This window comes from Cetorhinus maximus, chromosome 18 (assembly GCF_964194155.1).
Source record: "Cetorhinus maximus chromosome 18, sCetMax3.hap1.1, whole genome shotgun sequence".
In the NCBI taxonomy this organism is placed as follows: domain Eukaryota; kingdom Metazoa; phylum Chordata; class Chondrichthyes; order Lamniformes; family Cetorhinidae; genus Cetorhinus; species Cetorhinus maximus.
In genome coordinates, this window is record NC_135896.1 from 68895674 (window position 1) to 68921464 (window position 25791).

Consider the following 25791-nt stretch of genomic DNA (forward strand, 5'->3'; position numbering starts at 1 on the left):
CTCATCTCTCACTTCCCCTTTTTTCCCCCAGTCTTTGCAGTTTGCTCCAAATGCTAATTTTTGGTAGTGCATTATACATTCTTAATAATCTCTGGAGAATGAAGTTTCTCATGAATGCCTTATTGTACTTAGTGACAATCTTGTCATAGACCTAGATAAAGTGCCCATTTCTGGCAAGTCTAAACTAGAGGTCATGAATGATGGGTAGTCATAAACTGACTAACTTGACTTGTGCCTGGTGATGTGGGCATGGATTCTGTTTCTAGCCAAAGGACTAGTTATATAATTAGTATGTAAAATGACATTAAAACAAAATAGCTGGTTATTTATCTCATTGCTGTTTGTTCCTAAATTATATTTCAAAATTACATTAATGGCTGTAAAGTGCTTTGCAGTGTCCTGAGATCATGAATGGTGCTTTATAAATGCAAGTCTTCCTGTATTAACAAATACCAATTTTCATCAATGTATTCAAAATTCACACAATTATAGGTTAAAGCTAGTCAAACAGATTAAGTACTTTAAATCATTCTCTGTTTTTGTAAAATGAATATTAATTTAAGGTCAACATTTCAGAACTTGAGAGCTCTCATTCTTGTGGGAGGATCATGATTTTTTGAACCCAAGCTATTACAGTAATAAGTGGTGTTATGGTGCTACTGTAGTGCATTTGATACAAAACTTGGAAGCATTGTGAACTGAAAGAAGAATAGTATAGAACTTCAAAAGGACAGACAATTTGGTGGAATGGGTGGACAGGTGCCCCTTATATAATATTTCTGTCAATATATTGGACAAGTAAACCCCCATATCTAATGCCTCTACGAACGCTAACGTTTCAGCAGGTAAGGTGCTTTTTGCTACCCTTTTTATTTTCTTAGCCTCCCAAGCCAGTGGGCAACATTTATCGTTCTTTCCCACCAAGAATATGATGAACCCTGCTGTGCTAGAGTACCCATCTGGAAGATTGGCATGTCTAAAAATGACCAACCTCATATCTTCTGGACCACCCGAGGCTGGAAACTTGAGCACACATCTCTCAGAATTTAATTTAAGTGTTTTATATGCTCTCAGAACTTGCTCAACTGTCGTATGTTTCATCATGGTACTCAGCTCCAACACATCATAACTAGCGTCAGGCCTAGCCTGAGTGTACAACCAGTTCAACTGCCCAATCAAACTTCTCAACTGTTCCATTTTTTCCTCGGTAGCAGGATTCTGAGGATCTACCACGAGTTATTGGGATATAATTAACATTTCCTAGATAAGATTGTTGATTCAATGTCACTGCTAACTTGCTCTGCTTAATGTCTAAACCTATGTATTTAAAGGCCCCAGAAGCCTGACTTCCGACCTGGAATTCCTCCTTTATCTTCTCGATTACCCATTGTTCAAATTCTACAGATCCTCCCCACAGGAAATCAACATGCATGATAAAGATCCCAGCTAGTTTCTCCTTATGGTACCAGTAGAACATTGTAGGGTTTGCCTTGAACTGAATGCAACCTATTTTCAACAAGACAGACTTCACAGAAAAATACCGTACTCTTGATGCATTGATGCATCATTCAACCCATCATAAACACACTTATTCAATTTCCTTCTACATCCCTGGCTTCTTTGGGTGGTTTCAAAAAACCTTCCCTTTGAAACTTCTTCCCCTGTAAAAATGCAGCCTTTATATCAATCGATTTGCATTCCCAGGAATAGGATGCCAAAATAGCTTAAAAAAAAATCTTCAAACTCACTTTCCCCGCAGTAGGCGATCAGACATCCTGATCTCCTAGTCTCTCTTCAAAGCCTCGGGTTACTAATCTCGCTTTGGCCTTACATGTGCTGTCTGGCAGTACCTTTTCTGTACAGATCCATCTGTGAGATAAAGCTGGCTGTCCTCTGTCAGGTATTTCAGAATATACGCCAAATTCCTTCCAACTTTCTAACTCTTTCCACTTGGCTTCCTTTATCAGCTTACTTTCCAATTTATTAGCAGCTACTAGAATCTCTGTCATAAGGACTTCTACTTCTATTGAGATTGCTAGCTTGCTCTCTAGTCTTCCTTATTAAGCTACGGCCTCTACTCACATTCCTCTTTCTGGACTGCTACTATATGATCGTCCTCCCGAGCGACCGGAACTCCATTCGCAAGTCTGTGATCTTTTACTCGGGCCACGACCACTTTCTGGTCCACTGTTGGAACTTATACTGCACTTTCTACATCTTTACCTCGGTTTGCCAATCGATAGGCCTTGTCTCCTGTCCTTCATCCTGCACATTTAGTCAATATTTGTATTTACCAGTGGCCTTTCCTGCTTTCCCTATGATGGTGGCATCCTTCCACACACTGGTCCCTTATGGCATGTATGTTACCTTTGTTCCTACTTTGGGTAATTGCCCTTTTAGACAAATAGCATTGTCCAGTACCTCAGTATGTTCATAGTCAGTCAACTCTGTACCTGCCGTTGTCTACTCCTCATAACTACCCAGTGTATGTGAAGTGCATAGTGCCTCCCCCCGTTCTATGTCCTGTACAGAACCTGTAAAGGTATAGTCAATACCAATTAACTGTAAAGAATGTACCCTAACAGTTTGATTGCACTATTACTACTTTCCCATCACTCCCTATAACCTTGCCAGATCCTTTCCACTCTGTCCTTCCCTTTTATAATATACCATGTCTCCTTGTCTAAACTGTATCCCTGATGGTCTTACGCGGTGCCGTAGGGCCCGCCGAATTTTCTCCGAAACCTCAGCTTTAATGAAAGCTTTTCTGCCCACATGCAAAGCGTTCAGATGAGCAGAAAAAGTGGAGCTAATGCTAGTTGCAGGGGGAGCACCTGACAACACCGAAGGTAACTTAGTATTTCTTCCGTGCACCAACTGATACGGACTGTACCCCCGCAACCATTTGGAGAGTTCTTTGCGTGCATCACCTATGCTAGTGCCGTCTGTAGTGTACAACCTGGTTGATCAGCTAATATTTTATGTAACATGTCATCTATTACTGCATGGTTTCTTTCACAAAGACCATTACTAAACAGGCTCTCAGCTGCAGTGTGCATAACTATGATGTTTAAATTTTCACACATCTTGAAATTCCTCATTGGCGAATTCCCCACCATTACCTGTGAGGAACTTTGTTGGTGTTCCTAATCCTGTTCCTCCCCATTTCTCCATGACCTTATTGACAATGGTCCTTTTGCCTTTATTATGTATCACAGAGGATAAATTAAATCTGGTTGCCATATCCATGAAGTGTAGTAATAAATACCCCTGTCCTTGTCCCAAACTTTCAAGTCCATTGCCACTGCATTGTTAAACTCCCTGGCTAGTGGCAAGCTTACAACAGGTCGCGGTGGTGTCTTGCGATATTTAAGGCAAATTTCACACTGAGCAGTGACTCATTCAATAAGATCACCATATCCTTTATTGACCACTCCTGCATCTCGAAGCAGAGTCTTCAGTTTCTGTGGCGCTGGATGTGCAAACTGTCTATGTAATTTCCAAATGATCTTTCTGTCCACCAAATTCTCATTCTCAGCAGTTAACAAAACTTCATGAACTTTTGATGAGAAGTCTCTGGCTTCCTTAGTGGCAAGCAGTAATGGCCTGACCGAGTAAAATGGTGATCCACATTCTTCCCAAACATGACTGCTCTATCATTCTTCATATCCAGCATCATCTGAGCCTTCTTCACCGCAGATCGACTCAACAATAGCGGTATCTCACTAGAAACCACATCAGTACTGATAAACAGATTGATCCCTGCTATCTTACAAGGGAGGACCACCTGTTTGGAAGATGTTAATGTATTGTCATTTCCAAACCAGAAGCAGGTAGAGCTTTCATACTCCTTGACCTTCCACTGGTCTGCCATATCGAGAGGCTCCAGATCGCAGTTAAGCCAGTCCATGCCGCACACCGTAGAAGTGCGACCACTGTCCAGAACTGCACAGTTGAAGGAATCTCCAATCAAGATACTCACTCATTATTCCAAAATTCCCTGGATTCTGGAAAGGTTCCAGTGGATTGGAAAAATGCTAATATAACGCCCTTATTCAAAAATGGGGGTGGGGGTGGGGGTGGTGGAGGCAGAAAGTAGGAAACTATAGACCAGTTAGTTTAACGTCTGTTGTTGGGAAATTGTTGGAATCCATTATTAAGGAAGTAGTAATGGGGCATTTGGAAAGTCAAAATACAATCCATCAGAGTGAGCATGGTTTTATGAAGAGTAAATCGTGTTGACTAATTTGCTAGAGTTCTTTGAAGATGTGACAAGCAAAGTGGATAATGGGGATCCTGTAGATGTAGTATATATGGACTTCAAGAAGGCCAGAACTTTGATAAGTTGCCGCACAAAAGATTAATACACAAGATAAGGTCACAGAGTTAGGGGTAATATATTAGCTTGGATAGAGGATTGGCTAACCAACAGAAAGCAGAGAGTCGGGATAAATGGGTCTTTTTCTGGCTGGCAAGCTGTAACTAGTGGGGTGCCACAGGGTTCGGTCCTTGGGCCCCAACTATTTACAAATCTATATTAATGACTTGGATTCAGGGAGAGAAGGTACCATAGCTAACTTTGCAGATGACACCAAAATAGGTGGGAAAGTAAGTTGCAATGAAGAAATTTACAAATGGATATGGACAGGTTCGGTGAATGGGCCAAAATTTGGAAGATGGAGTTTAACGTGGATAAGTGTAAGGTTATCCATTTTGGTCGGAAGAATAAAAAGGCGACTTATTATTTAAATGGAGAGAAACTTCAGAATGCTTCAGTGCAGAGGGATCTGGATGTCCTCGTGCATGAAATCACTGAAAGATAGTATGCAGGTACAGCAGGTAATAAGGAAGGCAAATGGAATTTTGGCATTTATTGCTAAAGGAATAGAGTATAAAAATAGGGAAGTGTTGTTGCAACTGTACAAGGCATTGGTGAGACCGCACCTGGAGTACTATACACAGTTTTGGTCCCCTTACTTGAGGAAGGATGTAGTTGCACTGGAGGCGGTTCAGAGGAGGTTCACTAGATTGATTCCAGAGATGTGGGGCTTGTCTAATGCGGAGAGATTGAGCAGTTTAGGCCTATACTCGCTAGAGTTTAGAAGGGTGAGCGGAGATCTAATTGAGGTATATAAGATGCTAAAGGGGATAGACAAAGTAGACGTGGAGCGGATGTTTCCCCTTCTGGGACATTCTAGAACAAGAGGCCATAGTTTTAGGCTAAGGGGTGGTAGATTTAAATCAGAGATGAGGAGGAATTACTTTTCTCAAAGGGGTCGTGAATCTGTGGAATTCACTACCTCAGTGCAGTGGATGCCAGGACACTGAATAAATTTAAAGAGGAGATAGACAGATTTTTAATTAGTAATGAGTTGAAAGGTTATGGGGAGAGGGCGGGAAATTAGAGTTGAGGCCGAAATGAGATCAGCCATGATCGTAATGAATGGCGGGACAGGCTCGAGGGGCTGAATTACCTCCTCCTGCTCCTAGTTCTTATGTTCTTATCACTGGATTCAAACTCTGATCAATTCAATTCCATCATGGTAGTCACCATCATTTTCAGATGAACCCATCTCATGGGTCACTTCAAAAGCACGATTCTTTCGTTGTGGGCAGTTCATTGTGTAATGGTACTGGGAATCACACCGAATAACCGCCCCCCGTGCATTTTTTGGGTTCACATGTCTACAGTCACCATCCCAGACACACTTTTTCTCCCAACTCTCAAATTGGCTAGGGCCATGACCATTTTCAGACCTTTTGTTATTAACCCCATCTTTGTATTGGAATCTTCATCTAATATTTGGTCAACCGCAAAATTCGGTCACCATTGAATCCTCTATCTAACAGCATAGTTGTTCATATTTGCTAAAGAAGTGGCAGGACTGTTTCCCCAGAATTTATTTTAGGGCAGCAGCCATTTGATTTAAGAGAGGTTCTTTCCCCCAGAACTGAACCCCTGTTAGTACTTAAAGACTATCAACATGGGAAATGCGAGTACAGTCCAGTAATTTAAATGTCAATACCGATTCTGGAATTTCAAGTTCAAATCACTGTAGTCTCCTGTACCATTTATCAAAGTCCATAATATATTCTTCCATGGACTGATCATCTGATTTCCTAAACCTATCAAAGATCATCCAAGCTTCATACGCTTCCAATAACTCATCCTTTTTGTAGAACTTATCCAAAAATTGTATTGGATGATTTAACCTCTCTTCATGATCCAAATCATCCACTTTCCACTCTGAAAGTACTTTACTCCTTATCTTACTTTTGGCAGGTAATGATAACGCCAAAGCCATACCTTGCTTTTTCCAGGGTATAGCAATAACCTGGGTCCACGTTTCAACTTCAGCCTTCCGTTGCTGATAAGGTTCAGAGTCAAAAAAAATTGGTGGATGGTCAAAGCTTGCAATTTTGCACCGTCCTTCCACCGTTCCATAACTTAAATTGTTAGCAACAGTACACTTCTTTTCCCTGAGAGGACTGAGACAGAAAGCTTCATATACAGCAAATATGCGTCAAACATATGAGCAAAGCTTAAAGTTCATCGTCTGCTACCATGTTACTCACAAAAAGAGATTGTGGTGGCAGAATTAACCCAGGCAGGCCTCTTATTTAAAGCTGGTTTATTTCCAAGACAACTCCTCAGTGCTAGTAGCTTCCACACAAAGTGTTCCAGCTATACCTTTTTATTCTATTCAGTTGGGGATAATTAATGCCCATCACCTGTTTAACTACCAGTTGGTTTTAACAAGATGATTGCCATATTAACAACAAGAAAGGTTGAGAGAATGATTAATAAAGCATACAGTATGCTGGGCTGCTTTAATAGGGGCATAAAGCACAAGAGTAAGGATGTTGTATTGAATTTGTATAAGTCATGAGTTTGGCCTCAGCTAGGGTATTGCATCCAGTTCTGTGCGCTGCACTTTAGGAAGGATGTGAAGGCATTAGAGAGGATGTAGAAAAGATTCATGAGAATGGTTCCAGGGCTGAGGAACTTAAGTTATGAAAATAGATTGGGAAAGTTTGGACTTTTTTTTTAGAGAAAAGAAGGCTGGGAGGAGATTTGACAGAGGTATTCAAAATCATAAGGGGTCTGGACAGAGTAGATAAGATGAAACTCTTTTCACTCATGAAAGGATCAAGAACGTGAGGGCACAGATTTAAAGTAATTGGTAAAAGTAGTAAAAGTGATTTGAGGCAAAACCTTTCCATGCAGTGAGTTGTTTAGTGTCTGGAATGCACTGCTGGAGAGTGTGATAGAGGCAAGTTCAATTGAAGCATTCATAAGAGAATTAGACTGTTATCTAAAAAGAACCAAATGCCAGGTTACAGTGAGAAGGCAGGGAAAGGACGCTTGGTGAATTGTTCATTTGGAGAGTCGGTACAGACCCGATGGGCCAAAGGGCCGCCTCCTGCGCCATAACAATTCTGTGATTCTATTTTGACTCCTTCAGCTGCTTGGGCATTTGACTGTATGTGAAGCATATTTCAACACCTTCTACGACCTTTGGATGCCTCAAAGCTAGCCTTTTGTTGTGATTAGGGGAATGGAGCAGCCAATTTGTACGCCAAAAGAGCCCACAAAGCAGATAAAATGACCAGATACTGGTGACTTTGCTTTAGGAATCCATATTGGCCAAGACACCAAAAGACTTCCTGCTCTTTTCATCCATCCAAGATGAATTCAAAAGATGGCACTTTTTGATAGTCCTACACCTGAGATATATAGTTTTCTATGCCTCATTTATTTACTACTCTCGAATTAGCAGTAATTTTTGTTGTGGACTTTCTTCTGATCATATGTTGAGAAAATTGGACTTTCAGATTGATATTTTTAGTCTACCTTCTTTAAAAGTCTCAAACTTGTGTTAGTGATTTTGGGCAGACTGCATTAAGCAGCATATGATGCAGTTTTGAGCTTTCTCCACACTGCACATTGCAATGAATTCGGAAGTACCACTTATAAATGTTACTGAATGCAATGTATAAAAATAAATTGTTGCACTGAATACTGATTATTTGAGTGGAATTTCTTTCATTCTCAAAAATTTTCCCCTCTTCTGAAATTGTTGAAGCCATTTTAGGATACAGTTCATAGCCAACAATCAGATTGATACATTGCCCATCATTATTGACAGGGTATTCAACAGCACGCGCACCATGGTCCAATCCTGTCCTCAGCTAACATTCATATGTCACACATCAAGCAATCAGGAGTGGGAACCTGACTTTCCCCTCCCTAATTTTTAGGCTCCTGGGAATGATAGTATAGTGATTATTTTACTGGGCTTGTGCTGTTGAATACTCAGTACACTGCCCAACAGTGTTGACAAAGCTTGATGTAGCAAGTTGACCATGAACTGTATCCTAAAATGTATTCAACACTTTCAGAAGAGGAGAAAATTTATGGGAATGGAAGAAAATCCATCCAAATAACCAGTATTTGGTGAGACACTTTTTTTTACATGTTACCTATTAGTAATCCAGAGGCCTGGACTGATGATCCAGAGGCATGAGTTCAAACCCCAGCAACTGGGAAATTTAAATTAAATAAATTTGGAACAAAATTTAGTATCTTTAATGGGGACCATGGTGAAACTACGAGATTGTCAGAAAAACCCATCTGCTTCACCAATGTCTTTTAGGGAAGGAAATCTGCCATGCCTATCCAGTCCGGTATATTTATGACACCACACTGAAAGCAATGTGGTTCACTCAACTGCTCCCTGAAATTGCCACTCAGTTGTATTCAAGGCAACTCAATGCTGCTTTGTGGAGGGGAATTATGGATAGCCAATGTTTCATGAATGAATAAAGTAAAGGTCGACTAGCATTGGTATTGCCATCCTCACTGAGATGATCTTTTTAAAAGCTACAAGTACATTAACAATGTTATTTCTTTTTAGGGCAAAATATCATAAATTAAAATATGGCACAGAGTTGAATCAAGGTGACTTAAAGATGCCAACATTTGAATCAGGTAATAAATGGAGATTCAATATTGCTTGTGTAATTTTTACAAGATGTCATACTATAGTTTCTGTCTGTCCTTCATAGATTTTAATTTGGAGCTGCTTTGAAAATTTTCTTATACTTTCATGTTGTCGTGTTGCATTTCATATTTGTTAAGGGCCATGTAAAATCATTTTGAGATGCATTTGTTCTGAGACCGATAACGTTAAATAAGTTGTTTGCTGAGTTTAAATTATTCCAGATGCAATTGGAAAGACATGGGGCCAGATTTTGCTGAAAGAACAATGCATGCCTTATTGATGCAGAAATAGACCAATAATTTATGGCGAGGAAGAGAGATTTCATGAATTCATTGTCGTGTGTTTCTAGTGGATCTGCGCCACTCTGCTGTTAGCTTCACAAGAACGACATCTTGCCTAATGCTCCTGTGATTTTCAAGAAGTTGTTGCTTCTGCACACTAATTGCCCATTAAACTCATGAAAAGTTTAAGTTGAATAATTAATGTAAGTTTAACAATGTGATAATTGTTAATAACTACCAATCATGCCATCTTCCCCAAAAGGTAAACAGTTACTTGTATGGAATCTCATTCTTTTATGCAGTGAATTATTTTAGGAGATTTAAAGATGTCAAATTTAACATTTTTAATTTTTCCTTTTTTGTCTTTTTCTACTCTAACTTAATCCAATCTTTTTTTTCTCTGCTATCTTTCTGTACCTGATTTGACATTGAATTTTCCCACTGTTTTCTCAATCTTGAACCACTCGTGGTTCAAATGATTAAATTATAATCTAACTTTTATTAGTATTTACCCTGACAATTTTGAGTGTGGACTGAAAAAGTATAGTACTCAGCGGCAGGTTACCTTTACTTCTTGGGCTGTGATCCACTGGAGCAGATTGCCCATCCGTTCCAAGACCTGTCTAATTTTAATAAGATTGATTTTGGGTAGGTTAAGATGTAAACCTATCCGTTAGTCTTGTGAAAATATTGACTATCATCTATCACAGGCTTTCTGCACATTCAGCACAAGTTGATTTGAAAATGACATGCTGGAAGCTGTCAATGAATGCTAGCAGCTGGAATAGCAACAGATCCTGCTGGACCAAACTGTAGCTTACACTGTAGTCGCTTGCTAGTATAGAACTTAGAGTATTTCTGAAAAAAAGAGAATTGCTGTTGAAACTTTTGCCTTGCGGTCATCAGGACAGAATTCCAAGAATACCAAATCTCAAAGGGAACAACAATTTATACTGCATTAGCAGAGGGTGCTCATTGGTTGGCATTGTCGTGTGGATCTGCGCCACTCTGCTGTTAGCTTCACAAAAACGACATCTTGCCTAATCCCCCTGTGATTTTCAAGAAGTTGCTGCTTCTGCACACTAATTGTCCATTAAACTCATGAAAAGTTTAAGTTGAATAATTAATGAAAGTTTAACAATGTGATAATTGTTAATAACAGGTGGACTCTGATAGAGGTGTTGACATGGAGAGTGCACCAGGGAACAGTTAACTACCAAGCTTTTGTTTAAATTCAAACCAGGCAAGTCGACTCTGATTGTTCAAAGTTTTGCCATGGGGAATGAACCAGGGAATTTCCCCCAAGCTTTTGTTTGGTTGAAAAAGATGCAATGAGCGGACCGGTTCTGGGGCAGGTGGGACTTATACAAGAAGGACGGGTTACACCTTAACAGGACTGGGACTAATGTTCTTGTGGGGAGGGTTTAAACTAGTTTGGGGGAATGGGAACTTGAGGGGAAATTCAGAGAGGACAGGAGAAAAACTGGCATTGGGAAGTAGAGAAATATTAACTGATAAGGAGGATATACCAAAGTAGCATCAAGGTAAATAGAATACTTGGAGAGTTTGATAGAACTAGAGTAGGCTATAATAAATCATTAGATGGGGTCAGAGCAAGGGGGAAAGGTAAAAAGCCTAAATCAGGATTAATGTGCATGTATGTGAATGCACGGAGTGTGGTTAATAAGATTGGTGAACTACAGGCTGACAAGTGGAACTATGATGTTATTACTATAATAGAGATCTGGCTCAAAGAAGGGCAGGACTGGGGGCTAAATATTCTTGGGTACAAGGTATTTAGGAAAGGAAGAAAAGGGCGGGATGGGACTATTGATTAATGATGGTATTACAGTTCTGGAGAGAGAGGATACCCCAGAGGGGTGAAGGACGGAATCTCTCTGGCTAGAGGCAAGGAATGAAACAGTGCAATAACATCGATTGGTGTAGTATATAGACCACCAACTAGCAGAAGGGATGTAGAGAAACAAATTTGCAAAGAAATTACAGAGAGGTGCAAGAATTATAGAACAATTGTGTTGGGGACAAAAACAAAAATACCTGGAAAAACTCAGCAGGTCTGGCAGCAGGTTTGGTTGAAAAAGATGCAATGAGTGGACCGGTTCTGGGGCAGGTGGCAGAGAGGAGCACAGTTAACATTTCGAGTCCGAATGACCCTTCAGCAGAACTAAGTAAAAATAGAAAAGAGGTGAAATGTAAGCTGGTTTAAGGAGGAATGGAGGGGGGGGTGGTAGAGCTGGATAGAAGGCCAGTGATAGGCGGAGATAACTAAAAAATGTCACAGACAAAAGGATTCCTTCACCCCACCCCACCCCCACTAGGGATATCTGTACCTCGCTTGTCCTGCTTTCTACCCTTAATTAGCACATCCCTCAGATGATATCACCACCTTCAACACCTCTTTGTCCTTTTGTCTGTGACATCTTTTGGTTATCTCCACCTATCACTGGCCCTCTATCCAGCTCTACCCCCACCCCCCACCCCACCCCCCAACCCTTAAACCAGCTTATATTTCACCTCTTCTATTTTTACTTAGTTCTGTTGAAGGGTCATTTGGACTCGAAACGCTAACTGTGCTCCTCTCCGCAGATGCTGCCAGACCTGCTGAGTTTTTCCAGGTAGTTTTGTTTTTGTTTTGGATTTCCAGCATCCGCAGTTTTTTGGTTTTAATTATATTGGGGACTTCAATTATCCAAATATAGACGAGGATAGAAATAGTGCTAAGGGACAAGAAGGGAGAGAGTTCCTGGAGTGTGTTCAAGATAATTTTCTGCAGCATGTTTCAGGTCCAAAGAGAGGGCAGGTACTGTTGGACCTGGTTCTGGGGAATGAGTTGGCCCAAGTGGATCAAATAACAGTGGGAGAGCATTTAGGGAACAGTGACATAGTATCACAAGGTTTAGGTTGGCCATGTAGAAGGACAAGGAGCAATCCAGAGCAAGGATAATTAACTGGGGGAAAGCCAGCTTCGATGGGATGAGAATACATCTGAGTTGAGTGAGTTGGAATCAAATGTTAGCAAAAAAGATGGTGGCTGAACAGTGGGCTACCTTCAAAGAAATAGTATTGCAAGTAATGTCAAGGTATATTGCCTTGAAGGGGAACGGTAGGACAAATAAATCTAGAACATGCTGGATGACGAGAGAAATAGAGGCGAAGATGAAAAGGAAGAAATGCTCAAATGACACATGCCAGGTAGAAAATACAATGGAGAATCAGGCTGAATATAGAAGGACCGGGGGGGGTGGAAGTGAAAAAACTAATCAGAAAAACAAGTAGGGAGCATAAAAAGAGACTAGCAGCTAACATAAAAGGGAATCCCAAAGTCTTCAACAAGCATGTAAATAATAAAAGGGTGGTAAAAGACAAGGTAGGGCCGATTAGGGATAAAAGAGGAAACTTGCATGTGGAGGCAGGAGAAGTAGCGGAGGCATTGAATGAGCACTTTGCAGTTGTCTTTACAAAGGAAGAGGATGGTACCCAGGCCGAGGTGAGAGAGGACATAACTGGTACGGTCAATTTTACAATTGAGAAGGAGGAGGTAATAGGAAGGTTATCTTAACTTAAAATTGATAAGGTACCAAGACCAGATGAGGTGCATCTGAGGATATTCGGAAAGGTGAGAGTGGAAATTTCGCAGGCATTGGTGATAATCTTCCAGTCTTCCTTAGATATGGGTGGTGCCAGAGGACAGAGGAATTGCGAATGGTGCAAGGATAATGCTGGCAACTGCAGACCAGTCAGTTTGACTTCAGTGGTAGGGAAACTTTTGGAAACTATAGTTCAGGACAAAATCAGTAGTCACTTAGACAGGTGAGGGACAATTAAGGAAAGCCAGCATGAATTCATTAAGGGAAAATCATGTTTGACTAACTTTGCTGGAGTTTTTTGTGGAGGTAAGGAGGTTGATAAGGGCAGTCCTGTTGATGTGGTGTATATGAGCTTTCATAAGGCATTTGACACAGTGCCAACGCATTAGACCTGTGAGCAAAATTCTAGCTCATGGAATAAAAGGGAAATTAGGCACTTGGATAAGAAATTGGCTGCGTGACAGGAAACATAGTGATAACTGGTTGTTTTTCAGATTGGAGGAAGGCCTGTAATGGAGTTCCCCAGGGTCAGGTTTGGGACCCTTGACTAGACTGTGGTGTGTAGGGCATGATTTCAAAATTTGTGAATGATACAAGATTGGAAGCATTGTCAACTGTGATGAGGATTGTCTTGAACTTCAAAAGGCATAGACATATCGGTGGATTGGGCAGATAAATGGGAGATGAAGTTCAATGCAGAGTATTGTGAGGTGACTTAGTTTGGCAGGAAGAATGTGGAGAGACAGTACAAAATAAAGGGAGAAACTCTAAAGGAGGTGCAAGAACAACAGGACCTCGGTGTACATGTATATAAGTCATTGAAGGTGGCAGGGCATGTTGAGAGAGCAGTTAATAAAGCATATGGTATTCTAGGTTTCATTAATAGGGGCATTGAGCACAAGAGTAAGGAGGTCATGTTAAACTTGTATAAGACATTAGTTAGGCCCCATCTGGAGCACTGCATCCAGTTCTGGGTGCCATACTTGAGGAAGGGTGTGAAGGCATTGGAGAGAGTACAGAGGAGATTCACAAGAATAATTCCAAGGATAAACAACTGTAGCTATGAGAATAGTTTGGAGAGTTTGAGTCTGTTTTCCTTGAAGAAAAGAAGGCTGAGAGGAGACTTGATAGAGGAATTCAAGATTCTGAGGGGTATGGATAGGGTAAATAGTGAGACACTGTTCCCATTCAAGAGAACATCAAGAACTAGAGGGCACAGATTGAAAATAATTGGCAAAAGGAGCAGAAGCGATGTGAGGGAAATCTTTTCATCCACACTTTGCCTGTGGTGAACAGCCGAAGGGACATGCTGTTTGATACAACCCAGTAGTTTGGACCTTTTGCCTACGTAGGCTTGATATGACCCAGTAGTTGGGACCTATAGCATCACACCTGCACTGAAATTTATACATCACATTACTCATTTGTGTAGTAGGAAGAACGTCTTTTTGGCTTGATGTTCCGTTAGTGGAGAATACCTCTCGTGTTGCTATTGCATAATAGTGGCGTGAAACGGCTAGCTTCACCTGTTGCTCAAATCTTTGAGGCCCCTTACCCTTCCAGGGTAATCTCTGGTAAACTGGGCACTTTCAGGACCGAATAGGGCGGCCTTAGGCCCATTCATGAGTTTGTGCAATATGCAGTGAGCAGTGACCTGATTAGGATAACCATTATCCTGCAGGATAGCTATAATTTGTCCATTTTGGCATCAAGCTTGCACGATAAGCAAAAGGCTCTGGCCCTGTTTACATGGTTGCCAATAAAAGAAGGTTTCTCAAAAATTTGGGCAACAGGTGAAGCTAGCTGTTTAATGCTGCTGCTATGCAGTAGCATCGCGAGTGGTATTCTCCACTAATAGGATGCTGCCGTCAAGCCAAAAAGATGCTCTGCCTACCACACAATTGAGTAATCTGGTTTATGAATTTCAGTGCCTGTGTGATGCCAGATACATAGGCTATACATCCCAATGACTGGATCGTATCAAACAACACTTACCTTTGGCTGTTCGTAACAGGTGAAGTACTGATCAAATTTGACCAGCCCATGCTTGCAAAACTCAGAACATAATGTCCAACATTAGATGTGATCCATGATTGGACAACACTTAGCTAAACAATCCTGATTGTGCCAAGAATTACACTGACAAACAATTTTAAGATTATCAGTTGGGCTCACAGTATGGCTCACTTACACATACCAGAAGCTACATACATTCACATACAGCGCCCTGCTCTTTGGAAACAGAAAATGTCCAGGCTTTGTGCCTTTTTCAACCAAACAAAAGCTTGGGGATCAGCCATCCCCTGGTTCATTCCCCATGGCAATGCCTTGACAATACAGTAAATGGCAGAACCCTTAAGTGTATCGAAGGGCAGAGGAATCTGGGTGTACAGGTCCACAGGTCACTGAAAGTGGCAATGCAGGTGGATAAGGTAGTCAGGAAGGCATATGGCATGCTTGCCTTCATTGGCAGGGGTATTAAGTATAAAAGCTGGGAAGTCATGCTGCAGCTGTATAGAACCTTGGTTAGGCCACACGTGGAATGTTGCGTGTAATTCTGGTCGCCACATTACCAGAAGGATATGGAGGCTTTGGAGAGGGTGCGGAGGAGGTTTACCAGGATGCTGCCTGGTCTGGAGGTTATTAGCTATGAGGAGAGGTTGGAGAAACTCGGATTGTTCTCACTAGAGCGACGGAGATTGAGGGGCGACTTGATAGAAGTTTACAAAATTATGAGTGGCATGGACAGAGTAGATAGCCAGAAGCTTTTTCCCAGGGTGGAAGAGTCAATTACTAGGGGACATAGATTTAAGGTGAGAGGAGAAAACTATAGAGGAGATGTGCGGGGCAAGTTTTTTACGCAGAGGGTAGTGAGTGTCTGGAATTCGCTGCCAGAGGAGGTGGTGGAAGCAGGTACGATAGTGGTGTTTAAGAGGCAGCTTGACAAATACATGAATAGGATGGGAATAGAGGGATACGGACCCCGGAAGTGCAAAATGTTTTAGTTGACGGGCAATATGATCGGCGCAGGCTTGGAGGGCTGAAGGGCCTGTACTGGTGCTGTACTGTTCTTTGTTCTAATTAGTCAACTTGACTGGTTTGAATTTAAACAAGAGCTTGGCAGTTAACTGTTCCCTGGTGCATTCCCCATCGCAACACCTCTACCAATCAGAGACCACTTGCCAACCAGTCGGCACCCTCTTATGTCATATAAATTGTGGTTCCCTTTGAAATTTGGTATTCCTGTGATTCTGTCCTGATGTGTGCAAGACGAAAAGTTTCGACAGCATGTCTCTTTTTCTTCAGCAAAAATGTAGCTTCTTAACATGTATTTCCTTGCATATAATCCTACCCCTTTATCATGGCACCATTGCTTATCATACCAGCACTTCTAATGGAACTTTGTATCATAATTAAAAATTGTCATGATTTTAGAGATGTATTTTCTTAATAAACCTACATGTTAAAACTGTCACTTGTTTGCCTGTTTAAAAAATGTTAAGTTATGTACTGCACAGACCTTTGTTATTCCTTCATTTTGTTTAGTGGACAAGAAAACTCCTGACATCCTGCATACAATCTGATAGTTTCACATGGGTGGGGAAGGGTTCCATCTGTGCACCTGGGATAATATATGAAAAATCTGGTGTTTTCGAAAGTGCACTGTGTAAAATTGCACAGGATTTACAGTACAGAAAAAGGCCATTTAGCTCAACTCTGTCCTCCGGTTGCCAAACTTTCTATTTGAAACAGTTTGGTTTTGATGGAACACCACCACAAGTTCCCCTCCAAGCCCCACACACCATCCTGACTTGGAGCTATATCGCTGTTCCTTCGCTGTGGCTTGGTCAAAATCCTGGAACTTGCTCCCTAGCAACACTGTAGTTGTACCTACACTGCGTGGACTGCAGGAATTCAAGTGACTGCAGTGACTCACCAACACCTTCTTGAAGGCAATTAGGGATGGGAAATGAATGCTGGCCTAGCCAGTGACGCCCACATTGTATGAAAGAATAAATGTAAAAAACTGGAGTAAGTAAAAACATTCATCATTTTGAACACCTCGATCAAATCTCCCCTAAGCCTTCTCTGCTCTAACGAGAACAATCCCAGCTTCTCAAGCCTCTCAACATAAGTGAAGTTCCTCATCCCTGGTAATATTCTCGTAATTTTTTTCTGCACTTCTCCAAGGCCTTGATATCCTTCCTAACGTGTGATGCCCAGCTAAGGCTTAACCAGTGTTTTATAAAGGTTTAGCATAACTTCCTTGCCTTTGTACTCCATTCCTCTCTTAATAAAACCAAGCTTCCACACAATTTTTCAACTGCCTTCTCAAATTATCCTGCCACCTTCAAAGATTTGTGTATATATAGCCCCAGATCTGTCTGTCCCTACATTGCCTTTAAAATTGCACTACGTGGGTCATATTGCCTCCCCTCATTCTTCCTACCAAAATGAATCACTCCATGCCTCCCTTCATTGAATCTTATCTGCCATGTGTTTGCCCATTTCGTTCTTCAGAAATCTGTTCCCATTCTCTTCATTGTTTACTGAGTTTTATCTACAAATTCCAGGTCATTAATACGTTTCATAAAGAGGTCCTAATCCTGACTCTAGGAGAACAAAACTGTATACTCCCCTAAAAAACAACCATTCACCACTATGCAACTGTTCTTTAGTCAATTTTATATTCATGTTGCAACTGTCTTGTTAATCCTATGGGTTTTAATTTTGCCGACTAGTCCATGATGTGACTCTTTTGCCAGATGCCTTTTGATAGCCCATATACATAGCATCAAAACATCCTCATTAGCCCTCCCTATTAATTCATCAAAGAACTCTATTTAAAGTTAGTCAAACATTTATTAATTTGCATTTGTCCAAATGCCAGTTAATTTTCTTCTGGACTGTTGTCTCTAAATGTCTCAACAACCTATGGTAGATTGATTGGCCTCTAATTGCTAGCATTATCCCTTTCCTTTTTTTCAACTGTGGTGTAAAATTTGCAATCCTCCAGACCCCGGCATCATCTCCAGTCAATGATGTGTACAAATACATTAGCCTCAAAAAACAGCAATGGTAGCCATGGGCTATTTACACTTCCAGCAATGATAACTCATGAAAATTTAGATTTCTTAATGAAATATTTAAGTATAAAAGTCTGTCTTGGAATATTCAGTATCTTTAATTCTAGAATGAATCATAGAATGGTTACAGCACAAAGGCTATTCAGCCCCTATTTCAAGAGCCACTCAGCCAGTCTTACTCTCCTGCCTTTTCCCATTAGGCCTGCAGATCTATTCCCTCCAGGTGCTTATCCAATTCCCTTTTTGGAAACCATGAACGTGAACCGCGCCTACCTGCCAACCTCAAAATCCTGCCCACCTCAAAACTCTTCCCTTGAAGTCTACCGTGATCCTCCTCGCAGTTCACTACACTTCCAAGTTTTGGGTTATCTGCAAGTTTTGAAATTGCACCTTGTATACCCAAGTCAAGTTCATGAATATGTAGGAAAAAAATTAATGGTCATAGTGTGAAGAACGTAACATAAGAAATAGGAGCAGGAGTAGACCATTCGGCCCTCACGCCTGCTCTGCCATTCAGTAAGATCGTGGCTGATCTGCTTGTTTCGATTTCCACGTTCTCATCTAACCCCTATAACCTTTGATTCCCTTGCCTAACAAGAATCTGCCTACCTCTGCCTTAAAAATATTCAATGACCCTGCCTCCACCACCTTCTGAGGCAGAGAATTCCAAAGTCGCACAACCCTCTGAGAGAAAAAATTTCTCCTCATCTCTGTCCTAAAAAGGCGACCTCTAATTTTAAAACAGTGCCCCCTAGTTCTGGGCTCACCCACAAGAGGAAACATCCCTTCGACGTCCACCTTGTTAAGGCCGATCGGGATCTTGTATACTTCAATCAAAACACCTCGCACTGTTATAAACTCCAGTGGAAACAAGCCTAGTTTGTCTAACCTTTCCTCCTAAGACAACACACTCATTCCAGGTATCAATCTAGTAAACCTCCTTTGAAACACCACCTTCCTTAAATAAGGAGACCAAAACTGCACACAGTATTCGAGATGTGGTTTCACCAATGCCCTGTATAACTAAAGCATAACATCCTTACTATGTTCAATCCCGCTTGTAATAAAGGATAGCATTCCATTAGTCTCCTTAGTTACTTGCAGCACCTGCATAATAACTTTTTGTGACTCATATACTAGAACACCTAGATTCCTCTGCACCTCAGAATTAAGTAGCCGTTCTCAATTTAAATAGTACTCTGCATTTTTGTTCTTCCTGCCAAAGTGAACAACTTCACATTTTCCCACATTAAACTCCATTTGCGTGATCTTTGCCCACTCACTCAACCTATCTATATCCATCTGCAACCTCCTCATGTCCTCTTCACAACATACTTTCCTACCTATCTTTGTGTTATCTGCAAATTTAGCTACCATGTCTTCACTCCCCTCATCTAAATCATTGATGTAAATCATAAAAAGTTGAGGCCCCAGCACAGACCCCTGTGGGACACCACTTGTCACATCCTGCCATTCGGAAAAAGACCCATTTATGCATACTCTTTGCTTTCTGCCAGCCAGCCAATCATCTTTCCATGCTAATATGTCACCCACTACACCATGCACTTTAATTTTCCGTAATAATCTTTGATGTGGCAGCTTATTAAATGCCTTCAGGAAATCCGAGTACAGTGTGTCTACAGGCTCCCCTTTATCCATTGCGCATGTTACTCTTTCAAACTCCAAAAAATTGCGTAAACATGATTTTCCTTTCATAAAACCATGCTAACTCTCCCCAATTGCTTTGAGCTCTTCTAAGTGCCCAGCTATAACCTCCTCAATGATATATTCTAATAACTTCCCCATGACAAACGTCAAGCTAACTGGCCTATAGTTTCCTGTTTTCTACCTCCCTCCATTCTTGAATTGCTACTTTCCAATCTGATGGAATCTTTCTAGAATCTAGCGAATTTTGGAAAACTAACACCAGCGCATCGACTACTTCATTAGTTACCTCTTTGAAGACCCTAGGATGTAGTCCATCTGGACCTGGAGACTTGTCAGCCTGCAGCTCCATCAATTTGCTCAATATCGTTTCCCTAGTGATTTCAATTTCACCAAGTTCCTTTCTCCCGTTCACCTCCTGATTTGCAGCTATTACTGGAATATTTTTTGTATCCTCTATAGTGAACACAGAAGCAAAATATTTGTTCATTTCTTCTGCCATTTCCTTATTATCTACTATTAACTCCCCACTATCACTGTCTGGAGGACCAACACTCACTTTACTTACCCATTTCCTTTTTAAGTACCTGTAGAAACTCTTGCCATCCGTTTATACATTTCTAGCTCGCTTCCTCTCATACTGTAATTTCTTTCTCCTGATTAACCTTTTAGTCACTCTCTGCCGTTCTTTATACTCTGTCCAATCATCTGTCCTACCGGGGGCTGTTACCGTTGGGACGGTTTACACCTGAACCATGCTGGGACAAGTGTCCTCGCAAATTGCATAACTAAGGAAGTAGAGAAGGCTTTAAACTAAACAAGAAGGGTAAGGGATCAAGCTTGGGTAGAGGCAGCAATTCAAGGTGTGGAGTCAAAACAGGAGAGCAAAATAGTGATATGAGAAATGAGGATCAGAGAATGGCAGGAAGGGACAGAGAGAAAAAACCATCAACAGTCAAGACTAGATCATATTTGCAGAATTGTATGCTTTTTCCTTAACATCTGTAGTTAACCACGGATGGTTAGAGTTTTTAAAATTAGAATTTTTCTTTATAGTAGGAATGTACTTATTCTGAATACTCTGAAATATCCCCTTAAATGTCTGCCACTGCTTCTCTATTGATCTATCTTCTAGCCTAGTTTCCCAGTTCACTTCAGCTAGCTCAGCTTTCATCCCCACATAGTTGCCCTTATTTAAGTTTAAGATACTAGCCTTAAACCCACTCTTTTCCCTTTCAAACTGGATGTAAAATTCAATCATATTGTGGTCGCTGGTTCCTTTACTCTGAGGCCATTAATTAACCCTGTCACGTTACACAATACCAAATCTAATATAACCTGCTCTCTGGTTGGTTCCAGAACATGCTGCTCTAAGAAACTATCTCGAAAGCATTCTAAGAACTCCTCATCCAGGCTACTACCCCCAATCTTGATTTTTCCAGTTTATGTATAGATTCAAATTACCCATGATTTTTGCCGTCCCTTTATCACAAGCACACAATATTTTCTCTTGAATTCTTTGTCCTACACTGTGGCTACTGTTAGGGGGCCTGTGGACCACTCCCACTAATGACTTTTTTCCCCTACTATTCCTCATCTCCACCCAAACCGATTCTACATCCTGATCTCCTGAACCAAGGTCATCTCTAACTACTGCACCAATGCCCTCTTTGATTAACAGTGCTACCCCATCACCTTTACCTAGCTTCCTATTGCTTGAATGTCATGTACCCTTCAATATTAAGGACCCAATCATTGTCGTCCTGCAGCCACATCTCTGTAATTGCTATCAGATCATGTTTATTTACTTCAATGTGGGCCATCAGTTCATTTACTTTGTTATGAATGCTACGTGCATTCAGATAGAGAGCCTTCAGTTTTGTCTTTTTGTTACCTTTATAACATCTAGCCTCGACCTTTGATGTATTCTTAGGTTTTATTCTCTCTGTCCTTTCCCTGCCATTCTCTGACCCCCATTTCTCATATTACTATTTTGCTCTCCTGGCTTGACTCTACACCTTGAATTGCTACCTCTACCCAAGCTTGATCCCTCGGCTGTCTTGTTTAGTTTAAAGCCTTCTCTACTTCCCTAGTTATGTGATTTGCGAGGACACTTGTCCCAGCATGGTTCAGGTGTAAACTGTCCCAACAGTACAGCCCCCAGTTTCCCCAGTACTGATAACTGCACCCCACAAATCAGAACTCACTTCTCCCACACCAGTGTTTGAGCCACACATTCGTCTCTCTAATCTTATTTGCCCTATGCCCCAATTTGCACGTGGCTCAGAGATTATTACCGTTGAGGTTCTGCTTCTTAATTTGGTGCCTAGCTCCTAATACTGACTTTGCAGAACCTCTTTCCTAGTTCTACCTATGTCATTGGTACCTACATGGACCACGACAACTGGATGCTCCCCTGCCCACTGCAAGTTCCTCTCCAGCCCTGAGCAGATGTCCCGAAACCTGGCACCAGGCAGGCAACATAGCCGTCTGGACTCTCGCTCTTTGCTCAACCCCCCTCACTGTACTATCCCCTACTACCATTACATTCCCTTATGCTCCCCCTGCTTGAATGGCTTCCTGTATCACAGTGCCATGGCCAGCCAGCTCATCCACCTTCAGACTTTGCTTTCATCCACACAGGTTGTGAGCACCTCAAACCTGTTTGACAATTGCAAAGCCTGAGGCTCCTCCCCTACTGTCTGCTCGGTCCCATTACCTGCCTCACTGACAGACACATCCTCTTGTCCCTCACTGCTGACTAAAACAGATGACCCTCTTCTAAGAGGTGTGACTGTCTTCTGGAACAAAGTATCCAGGTATTTCTCCCCCTCCCTTATGTTGCGCAGTGTCTGCATTTTGGCTTCCAGATCAATAATCCTGATCCGGAATTCCTCAAGCTGCTTACACTTCCTGTAGACGTGTTTGTCATGGATTGCCTTGGCGTCCAAAAGCTCCCACTTCTCACAGCTGCAACATAACACCTGACCTGCCATTTTAACTTATGTTATTTAGTTAATTTACTTTAATTACTTTCTTCCTATGTATGTGACAATTTACTGCGTTTATTGAATGCTAGTACCACTGACAACTGAAGGTCATATGCTTCTTAACTACAAGGTATGTGTTCTAGATGTTTGTTTAAATGACTTTATTTTTATTGCTTTTTTAACCTTTATTGTTTGATTTTAAGTTTTCAAATTTTGGTTTATTATTTTAAAGTTTTAGTTCTTTTTATTTATAGATCTACCTTAACTCGCCTGTCCTAAGCTGGTTTCTCACATGCTGTCCCTTAGACTGAGCACTTACCAGCCAATCAACTTACGAGTTTCCTGTGATGTCACAGTTGCTTTTTCTTTTTCCCAGACCGCATCCTTTATAAACTGAAGTCCCCGCCGCTGTCTGTGCCCTTTTCAAACTGAAGTCTCTCCCGCTCTCGTCGTCCTTTTTAAACTACTGTAGCTTTTGTAGCTTTTCAAGATAACTGTATGGCTTGCTCCACCTATCTTTGAACTCTACTCTCTGTTTCCTGTCAGTCAGTTGTATGTGCATTTATTTCTGGTCTGCTTTGTATGAGAAAAGAAAGAAGATACCAATTTGAAATTTTTAAGATATTTTACAAATTCTTTCCCCATCCCCAATTCAAACTAAATCAGAAAAACATTTGAACCATTAGAAAATACGGTTGCTACATGGAAGTCTTCTACAAATTTTACTCTGACATTAAGAATATGAACTAAATTGCAAATCTTAAAGTGAACACTTTGAAAAAGTTTGTTTGATATTGGTGTTTCTGCTTTGTGCTTTGATTCTCTTAACTAATTTTTGTGATTAACATACTTATATGTTAAGTAATTTTGTGCATGTTTAGTTTTGTTTGGTTACTTCTAATGCTGTTCAAATTGGTTGTATTAAAATCCAAATGCTTTATTTGATCAGTAAAATCTAGTAATAATAATATTTTGAAGGCGTTACTTTAGTGGCCACTTTGTGTTATTCTGTTGCCAATGCCACATCAGCCTACAACATATATACGAAATAGAACATAGTGTTAGAGGAATCATAAGATAGTACAGCATAGCATTCAACCAATCAAATGTGTGCTCGCTACCTTACTTTTTCCCCCACATGCCTGCAAAGTTTTGTATTTATAATTTACTCTTCAAATCAGTTAAAGTTCTGAATGTTGAAAATCGAGTATCATTTGTAATAAAATTCATTCATGGGATGTGAGCATTGCTGGCAAGGCCAACATTTATTGCTCATACCTAATTGCCCTTGAGAAGGTGGTGGTGAGTTGCCTTCTTGAACTGCTGCAGTCCATGTGGTGTAGGTATACCCACAGTGCTGTCAGGGAGGGAGTTCCAGGATTTTGACCCAGTGACAGCGGAGGAATGGCAATTTTTCCAAGTCAGGATGGTGTGTGGCTTGGAGGACTTGGGGATTTATCACAGTATACAGTTTATGTCTATTGGTACTTAACAATACTCATAAAAGGCAGTATATAGAAAAAACAATGGCGCAGATCTTCCAGTGTCTGGAGGGTCATACCTTGGAGGTACACTGGAAGATGCACTAGGGGATGCCTTGGAAGTTCCATGCAAGGACTGTACCAGAATTTCTCTGGAAGTTTTAACTTCCGTTGGGCAATTAGCCTGCATTTGGAACCCGCAGAATAATTACCCAGGAAAAGTTAGAAGGATTAAAATCAGTTCTAACTCCTGGGTAATTAACTATACTACTGGACCCCCCTGCCCCCTCCACCTTCTGACTACCCCACCACCACTCCCAACTACTGCCCCATCACCACCTCCCGACTAGTCCACCTCCACCCCTGGGCTACACCCTGCCTCGGACCCACCCACCCAATGCTGACTTCTCAACCCATCCTACCCCCTCACCCACTTACCTTAGACAGTTGTAATATGTGTTCTTCACATGTCTCGATGAGATCTTGAGACTTGTATATTTAAGCATGAACCCTTTATTGTTAACAGATCTCAGGTTACTGTCATGCATTGTGCTGTTCACAGAATCACAGTATTTTAACGGCACAGAAGGAGGCCATTTGGCCCATCGTGTCTGCACCGGCTCTCCAAATGAACATTATGACCTACTGTCGTCGCCCTGCCTTTTCTCCATACCCCTACACATTGTTTCCTACACCCTCTTGAATGCCTCGATTGAACCTGCCTCCATCACACTTCCAGGCAGTGCAGTCCAGACCCGAAGCAGTCGTGTGAAAAAGTTTTTTCTCGCGTCACATTTGCTTCTTTTGCAAATCGCTTTAAACCTGTGCCCTCTCATTCGCGATCCTTTTATGAGCAGGAACAGCTTCTCCCTATCTACTCTGTTCAGCCCCCTCATGATTTTGAACAACTCTATCAATTCTCTTCTTAGTCTTCTCCTCTCCACGAAGAACAGTCCCAGCCTCTCCAATCTATTCTCATAGCTGAAGTTCCTCATCCCTGGAACCATTCTTGTAAACCTCTTCAGCACTCGCTCCAATGTGTTCACATCCTTCCTATAGTGTGGCACCCAGAACTGTACACAATGTTCCGGCTAAGGTCTAACGAGTGTCTTATATAAAATCAGCATAACCTCCCTGCTCTTGTACTCTATGCCTCTGTTGATAAAGCCAGGATACTGTATGCCTTATTAACTGCTCTCTCCACCTGTCCTGCCACCTTCAATGATCTATGCACATATACACCCGGGTCTTTCTTCTCCTGCACCCCCTTCAACATTTGACCCCTTATTTTTCTTCCCACCAAAATGCATCACCTCACACTTCTCCGCATTGAACTTCATCTGCCACCTATCTGCCCACTCCATCAACTTGTCTATGCCTTTTGAAGTTCTACATTGTCCTCCTCGCAGTTTACAACACTCGCAAGCTTCTTATCATCCATAAACTTTGAAATTATCCCCTGTACACCAAGATCTAGATAATTAATATATATCAGGAAAAGCAAGCATCCCAATACCAACCCCTTGGGGAACTCCACTACAAATCTTCCTCCAGCCCAAAAAATATCCATTGATCATTACTCCCTGCTTCCTATTTTTCAGCCAACTTTGTATCTATGTTGCTACTGCCCCTTTTATTCCATGGGCAATAACTTTTCTCACAAGTCTGTTGTGT

The 25791-nt window shown here is 41.3% G+C and overlaps 1 protein-coding gene across 6 annotated transcripts in view; it reads left to right on the top strand.

The window, feature by feature from the left end:
* Window positions 1-25791, top strand: part of strn3 (striatin, calmodulin binding protein 3) — a 259300-nt gene that overhangs the window by 71479 nt on the left and 162030 nt on the right. For all 6 annotated transcript variants that reach the window (XM_078562851.1, XM_078562853.1, XM_078562852.1 and 3 more), the window contains exon 3: window positions 8919-8992. In XM_078562851.1, coding sequence (XP_078418977.1) covers window positions 8919-8992 — 74 coding nt within the window. The remainder of the gene's footprint in view (window positions 1-8918; window positions 8993-25791) is intronic.